The sequence below is a fragment of the Vespa mandarinia genome, chromosome 25, assembly GCF_050613455.1.
Source record: "Vespa mandarinia isolate Hongniang chromosome 25, ASM5061345v1, whole genome shotgun sequence".
Classification (NCBI taxonomy): domain Eukaryota; kingdom Metazoa; phylum Arthropoda; class Insecta; order Hymenoptera; family Vespidae; genus Vespa; species Vespa mandarinia.
The window spans coordinates 2,559,402-2,568,380 of record NC_140834.1 but is presented as its reverse complement, the minus strand read 5'-3'; the positions used below and the strand labels follow the sequence as shown (position 1 = coordinate 2,568,380).

At 25.9% G+C, this 8,979-nt stretch overlaps 1 protein-coding gene across 1 annotated transcript; it reads left to right on the top strand.

Moving 5' to 3' along the window:
* The first annotated feature begins 2,780 nt into the window (after positions 1-2,780).
* On the top strand, positions 2,781-5,917 carry LOC118450611 (histone-lysine N-methyltransferase SETMAR-like). Its single transcript, XM_085664091.1, has 2 exons — positions 2,781-2,856; positions 5,616-5,917. The coding sequence occupies exons 1-2, from the start codon at positions 2,781-2,783 to the stop codon at positions 5,915-5,917; spliced, it is 378 nt and encodes a 125-aa protein (XP_085520217.1).
* The last annotated feature ends 3,062 nt before the right edge of the window (positions 5,918-8,979 follow it).

The following is an 8,979-nucleotide window of genomic DNA, read 5'->3' as shown; positions in this document are numbered from 1 at the left end:
TCATAGCTGACGAAATCACGAATTAAACATAAAGGTTATAGGTCTTAAGGAAACTGTTGCTATGTATTATTTAGTTAATTAAAATTTATATTTACTCGGTTGAAGAAGAAGAATACGTATGCACATTTAATCTAAGGAAGTGACTTTATACTTTTACGTAAATTCTTTTAATCCGAAATGTACGGCCTTTTTAGTTACGATCATAGATTACATTACAAACACTCCCAGATCAAACGATTTTCTTATTATTTATAATTTTACAATATTATAGAGGCATAAATGTAAGAACTGTCATGATTACTTTTTATCCAATGGGAGTTAATAACGATTTTGTGGCCGCTCGATTATATGTAGAAAAATAACGTCATAACATTGTAAAATGCGTAAATAATATTCGATTATAATATTCTTTTTCAAAATTGTTTTTTCTAATAGAATCATTAATCAATCATCAATCACACTAATGTGAGGTGCATGAAAAAATTCGTTCTAAAAAATAGAAAAAAAACAATCAAAATGAATCAATCAAATTAATGAGATAAGAATTTTTTAATATCTTCAGGTTTATGTTCATCTATACGTTTGCAGATCAATTTGGAAGAGCAGAAATGATGGGACTGATGATAAATGCGAACGAACAGGAAAAGTCTGTTGCAACAAGTTGGTTGAAATTGAACACTTTGACCGAAATTACGCCAACTAATTTGGTGTTAAAAATTATGGTTTAATAGAATTCTTTCAAAGTCATATTTCTCATGTAGTAACACAATTATGAGCATTGTTTATCAGTCGGGAGACTCAAATCAATACCTCATTTAATTTTCAAAAGTCTATAGTTAAATATTGCAAAATGCAACTGTTTAAGTTTATACGGATGTAAAAAAAATATGATTCTTGATATTATACTTATAATTATTTCTTTTTGAAGAGTTGACACGATCAAAAGAAAATTTGTTTATGCTCATTAAAGGAGAGAATTAATGGATGAAAATAAACTTAAAGACGTTGTAGTGGATTTTTATAGATCACAAGCGTATAGAGTAGATCTGAAGAAGTTATATAATTTTTCGTGAACAAGGTAGAAAATACTTTTTCTACTTCATATTGATATCTAATATATTACATACTGATATATATATATATATATATATATATATATATATCTAATAGTCAGACTTTTAGAGAAAAATATACGAAGAAGCATAGTAAAAAACAAACATATCGAATAAAAACTAAAACTCCTCTAGGAATTCAGGTTAATCAAACATAATGGAGAAAATATATGCATTAGCAAAAATAGATTGAAAAATTGTTAGAATAATGTATCGCTACATCTGTATACTAAACAAGAATTTTATAAAAAATAGCTAATTTTTCATACACTTCTTTTCCTTACAAAATTGCCTATCTCTTGGTCTCGATCGAGTCACCCGTTCAACAGGGTTGTTAGACATCCAAATATGGCCTGCACACAAATGTCGATATGTCAGGAAACTTTAGTCCGAAAGAGCAATTATGAAATAAACGTACTCCAATAACAATGGCTCTAGAACGCCGCGGTGAAAAAATACGTTACTGCCGCATGATGTCACCCGAACCAATTATCGTTTTGATTCTTCCGAAAATATACGTGATTTATAAATTCTTGTTATAAAAAAGCCAATATAAATTTATCATTAACGTCGTTAGTATCACACAATATAATTGAAATTAGATACAATAAGTGCGATTTAAAAATATTGTATCAAAATGAAGAATAGGCATAAACGCCATAAGTGGAAAGATGAACTTCAGGTATTATTATAAATGAATGTTGTTTTTCACAATGTTATATGTTATTCAATGCTATTATCTATTGTTACAATTTAAATAATTTTTTGAAAGGGTAAAAGAGGTAGATATTAAAATTTTTCTTTGTGTATCTTACAAAAGTGAAGCGAAGGAGGAGAATATGGAAATGTATTTTCTTGAAAATATTCAAAAATGAAATGCCCTGAATCTAATCAATCTATAGATATTATAATTCTTAAATATGACTGAGAGAAATCGTTACACTTTCTCAATTGCTATCATTCCTGAAATATGTAAAGAAGCAAGATGTTATTTCTGCGATCTATTCTAGAGCATGAGACAAGTAAAATACATGTATTTAAATGATATTTACATAACTACTTTATGGCATAGATAAATGATAATAGGTTTAAAAAATAATTTTTTAAATATATTTTCCTCAGTTGCTATATTTATTCTCAATGAAATATATGTAAAAGTTATAATATGCGTCCATGGCTTTTGTCAACTAATTCAAATTTCTGTATCGATATTAATTCCAAAATATTAAAATACCTTACGGAATAGCCATTTGCCGTCTTACCTGAGACTTAACAGTTAACAATTTTGCTATAAAAAGTTTTCCCTTCATTATTTTCGAAATTAAATGTAAGATGGTAAACTTTCTGTTAAGATATTGTAAGATAGTCAAGATGTGATTGCCGATTTTAAAAGATTAAATTCTAAGGTTCTAATACGATATAAATTTCATTACTTCTCAAGTTCCTGTAATCTTATTTTAACAGTTTAAAAGATACTTTTGAGAAAATTACAAAATTTTTCTTTTCAACTCACAAATTTCATTTTATCTGCCTACGAACATTTGTCTATTTAAAATGTAGAGTGAAAAATATATGCATTTTTTTCTAAATACATAATAATTTTTCCGATCTTACTATACTTCTCAGTCCTGATCGCGCTTCACATAGACGCTGTAACTTTAATAAAATATGGTGACGATAAAAAAAGGTTCGAATCCTAATCTGCACTTCGATCGTCAAAATTATGAAAGATCTAAAAATCGACGTTAATGCGAATATTTAGAGCACTCGAACAAAAAAGAATCTATTTCGTCACTTCGTTATAAAACTCAAACTATTTTCTCGTTCTTCTATTACTAATTACTCTTCCCGCCCTTCCCTCCAGTCCCTACTATCTCACCTTGAACTTACGTTTATAACTCGGCTACTTTTCATTATTTCGAAATTTATGTGTAATGCATAAGAAAATCACAATGTATAATTTTCTATTAACATATCGTATAACCTATTGTATAGAATAAATCTGCATTAATCTTTTGAATATGTTAATTTTTTGAATTGTTAATAGTTAATACTATCGTCTTGAAAAATTTTTTAATAATAAAAATATACGCGCGTAATACATTAATTATATCACGAATATTTTCTTCCTCTTACAATGTTTCTTGCCATCATTGATTTATCGACGTCGAATTTAATCGCGTAGCATGAAATTATTTAAATAATAAACAGATTCGATAAATTTCAAATTGACATAATTAAACAGTCAGACATTTTTAATGATATATTCCAAAGAAAAAAAGAAAAAAAAAGATAACGAAAAAGTGACAGATGAGAACTTACACAATTTATTTAATTCGATACGCAAATTTTGTCGAATAATATCGTTTAGGTTTTGCATACATAGACATTTCTCAATTTTTGATTATTCGTTCGACGTTCAGTGTAAAACATTTTTTCAAAAGAATGATTTTTGGCTTTTTCTTTGGTATAACTGACGCTTTTTTATTCACATTTCAAAGAAGAATCTATAATTTACATTTGTATTATATTTAATGATACTTTTAACATTAAATAATAAAATGAAATTCAAGATACGCTTGCTTTCGTCATAGAATAAATTTTTTTTAATTGATATCAAGTTTTAATCGCAAAGATAATCGTAAATAATAATATTACTATTTTTAAAAATATTATTAGAACGCAATAATAATAAACCTTATTATTATTATTATAAGACACTATTTTCGTTATATTTATTAATTATAGTAAGGATTATTATTATTATTATTATTAGTAGTAGTAATTATTTGACGAGAGACAATTCGATCTATTATTTTTTAAGGGAATAAATCCATTCGTTTAGATCTTTGTTGGATTCTATACGAATATAAAACTATGAATAGGATGAACTTACATTATTCTAGTATATATGTCATTAACAATCAGCCTACCGTCTTCAAACATTACTTAAAAAAAAAAAAAAGGAAAAAAAAAGAAAAAAACAAACAACGCAAACGATATGAATTAATTGTTTTTTGCTAAATTTTACAATTTGTCATTTTATCCTTAATTTATTATCGTTCAATTATCGAGAAGTCTGAATTATTGAAATATAATTTCTCTCGCAACTAGTATTGTCTTCTCGTATCTTGATATATTTGATATCAAACGTAATAGTAAAGATAATCGCAATAATAATATTTTTATTTTGAAAAATATTATCAATATGAAATGTTAATAAGCCTTATTATTATAGTAAGCCATTTATATTTATCATTTATTAATTATAATAAGATATTATTATTATTATTTCAAGAATTATTTGACGAGAAATAATTCGTTTTAATTGGACAATCGAACTGTTTTATCTTTTGCTTTGTAAAATTTTGTATTTGTTGAAACTGACGAATTTAATTACGTTTTATTTACCAAATTTTTCCAATAATTATTTATTTATTCTCTATTCAATACATTGTAATTTAGCTTTTACTAAACTATAAGATTAAAAATATTTGGCTTCTTTCTCTTCTACCACTTATGCTTAATTGCGATCAATATATCGAATGATAATGATGCAATGATCCATAGATTAAAATTTAAAATTCCATTTCAATGAGTTAGGTTAGATTTTTGAGTTTTTATCGTGCTCGCCATCATCATAAAAAATGCAAAATTAAACGATTTATCAGTAAAAATGATAAAGAATTTTAAACTACTTCGACAGTGATGTCCATCATGATTTCGTATGTATGTATTGATCCAACGCTATTTTATTAATAATTTTATCCTAGTTCTCACTGTTTTACAGTAAATATCGAAAAATAAATCTTATAATTGTAATAAATTGTCTTCCAATAATATGAGTTAATAAATTTTTAGGATTAAAAATTGTGAGAATGTTTATTCGCTCGCAATAAGAAAACAAAAATAAAAATATATTTTCTTTGGAAGTAATATATAGTTTAATAAATGAAAACAAAAATTAAATTGCAATATCCGTCCGATATCTCGCGAATAAAAATCAAAATTGTGTCTTCATCTCTTCCTCTGTTTCACTCAACTTGATCTAGATTTATAAAATAATATTAATCATTTATTCTTACTACAGCAATAGCATAAATTATGATTATCCTTCTCTATTAATATTCTTTGATAACCTTGCTCCGTTTTATCCTTTATAAAAAAAAAGTAGTTAGATGATAATAAAAATGCGATACAGTGAACGTGAAAAGTATTCGTACAACAGTGAATTTGAAGAAAAATTTCGTAGAACTTTGTTTATTACAAAAAAAATGTTAACAAAATATATATATATATATATATATATATATATATATATATATATATTAGGTGAACCAGAAAGTAATGTTGTTTCTGCGCATATCGATATTTGATTGTCATTTGTCAGCTCATTGTGTACTTCGAAGTCGTGTCAAAGACATTCTAAGGTTATTGTGACTTGTTCACTTCTAATAAATAATTAAATATTAGACTTTTTTTTTGCAATTTGGGTTGAAATAGCCAGCCAAATACCAGAAGAGTATATCCGGCATTGTATGCTTTTTGAGTTTCGCAAGAGTAGTAACGCAACAGTTGCGACCAAAAACATTTACGATGTTTCTCCAAGTGCATTAGACGTTCATAAATGCCAAAGATGGTTCTCTAAGTTCAGATCCGATAATTTTGATCTCTCTGACTTCTATCGATCAGGAAGACCAACAACATTAGACAACGACATGCTAAGGGCAGAAGTGGAAGCAAATCCATGTCAGACAATCGAGAAACTCTTAAACACCCTTAATCAACCTTGGTCGACCATCTAAGAACATTTGCAGGAAATTGGAAAAATAAGCAGAGCAGGTGTTTGGGTCCCCCATAATCTGTCCGAAAAGAACAAAGCCAACCGATTCATCACATGCAACGTATAGCTTCAACGGCACCATACAGAACCGTTTTTTGATCGCTTGATCACTGGAAACGAAAAATGGGTCCTATATGATAATTCGAAACACAAAAGGCAGTGGCTCTCTCCAAATGAATCACCACGAAGTACTGCGAAGCCGGGTTTACATCCCAAAAAGGCGCTTCTGTGTGTTTGGTGAAGTATACGCGGAATTGTTCATTTTGAAGTGCCGAAATCTGGACAAACTGTTAATGCAGATCTTTATTGTGAACAATTGGATCGAGTGAACTAATCTTTAATCGAAAAGTATCCGGCGATTGTCAACAGAAAAAGCGTTATTCTGCAACACGATAATGCAAGACCGCATTGTGCAAGACGAACCTTGGAAAAAATTAATGAATTGGGGTAGGAGGTACTGCCTCACCCATCATATTCGCCCGATATCGCATCCTCGGATTTCCATTTATTTCGATCGCTACAACATTTTCTTAGTGGCAAAAAATTTGAAAATTTGGATGAAATCTCGAGATATTTTATTCAAAAACTAATTGATTTTTATCGGTCCGGCATTGAAAATTTGTATACTAGATGACAAAAGGTTGTTGATAACGAAAGTGATTACATTATTGATTAAAAATAAAAACTTGTTAAAAATCTATTCGTTTGAATTTAATTTAAGAAATCGACATTACTTTCCGGTCTACCTAATATATATATAATTCTGTGAATAATTATAATAATTCCTGAAATATTATAATAATTCCTGAAATATTATAATAATTCCTGAAATATTATAATAATTCCTGAAATATTATAATAATTCCTGAAATATTATAATAATACCTTTTTCATTTAATGACGTGTCATCTGTTCTTCATTTTGATACAATATTTCACAATTGCATTTAATGGCTCTAATTTGAATTAAGCCATTTTTTGAATTAAGCCATAATTTGTCGATAACCAACGACTTATTGATTAATTGATATTTATAGTTTACATACATCAACAGATATCGAATTGTAGAGATTAAAAAGACATTATCTGAAAAAAAAAAAAAAATCACCTGATATCATATTTACTATATCGTATTTACTATAATCTTAAAAACAAATACAATATTTGAATTGTATCTTTTCAATTTTATTCTCTTTATTGTAATTAAAAATATAACAAGAAAATTTTATATTTAATCATACATTATACATATAATTCCGTTCAAAACTTTTTATTTTGATTACAATAACAATTGATTTAGGCGACAAACTGTATGACGATAATATGTACTTTTATCATAACATCGCTCTACACAGTATTGTAATTGTTTCATGGAATATTAATTTAATATTAAATTTAATTCATTTCATAATTATTTTTTTTTTCGAAATATTTATTAATTTATGAACATTTGTATCTCAATCATAATTATATATCGAATCAACAATTTCTACCTTACCGACGCATGATATAAATGATTCAACGATATTACCGGGAGCGTGGGTGGATGAAAAATAATAATTGATTTTGTAGAGATTTGAAAAATGTATGTAAAATTAAATCTTTTACATAAAATACTTGTAATATTATATACATATTTATTAAGTATATAAATACTTATTAAGGATATACAATAAAAAATCTTTTCGAACATTTCAATGATTTCTTATTTCTTATTAATAAGTTATTTTTAAATCATTAAACTATAAGATGTATTTTATTTTTAACATTGCATTTATAATGCATTAATTTTTTTTCTACAATTTTTTTTTTTTTTATCTATTCATAAATCAAACTTAGCTTTGTAGAAATAATATGAAAAAAAAGTAAATTAAAAAAAAAATGTATAAAAGAAGATAGAAGTAAAATATTTTGTACAATTTATCTGTAGTTATTTATATTATTAGGTTGGAAACTATGAAACGGGCATTGAATGAAAATAAATAACTAAACAAAAACGCCCGTTTCATAGTTTCCAACTTAATATATAAGTATTAGATTGGAAACTATGAAACGGGCATTGAATGAAAATAAATAACTAAACAAAAACGCCCCTTTCATAGTTTCCAACCTAATATTTTAGATATATCTCGTATTTGATTAAAAATATTTAAAATATTGGAACGATCTACATTATTTTTATTCATATCATTTATTTTATATAAATATTTTTCTTTTTCACACTCATGGAATAAAAATATTAATCTTTTTAAAATATTTAAGGTCTAAGATTTCTTCGTCAGTTTCTTTACCATTTATTAATGGATTATTACATTAAGCATTTTTTTTTCAAATCTTTAAATGATTTAATATTGTGTTATAGATAAGATTTGATCAAATACTTGAGATTAACTCAATGATATAAAGTAATACATAAAATATTTACCATGTTTTTCATGTTCAATCTAAAAAATTCTTTTTCTTTTATTCTTTTTATACATTCAATGCAAAACTGAATCAGTGAATGAAATTTTCTTTTACTATTTTAGCTTTTTTTAAAATTTTAACTTTTTATATATTCATTAATTTATACTTGTATAATGTAAAACATTTGTATTTGCATTCAAACACATTTAAAATCATTTAGAGGTGATAATTTACTTTTATGATTTATTGAATCTTTTGATTCTCTTTTGTTTATGAACTTTTTGAATTCTAATCTGTTTAACTTCATATGCCTTGATGTTTATCTAAGATTATTAATTAATTTGATTCTTTTTCGATGTTTTCTTAAACTATTAAATTTATGAGTTAATAATGATTCTATCATTTATAGAATTTTCAGTCATTTTTAATGTAAAAGTTTTGGATGAATAATTTCATTATACAATTATTAAGGATAAAAGAATCACATTGCCAAAATCATATTATATATATTACATCAATACTGATCACATCAGATGACAAAAATAACTTGTTTTTGATAATTCTTTGATAAAAAATCATCGAAATTATATAAATGCTGATGAAGTAATTATTGTTCAGC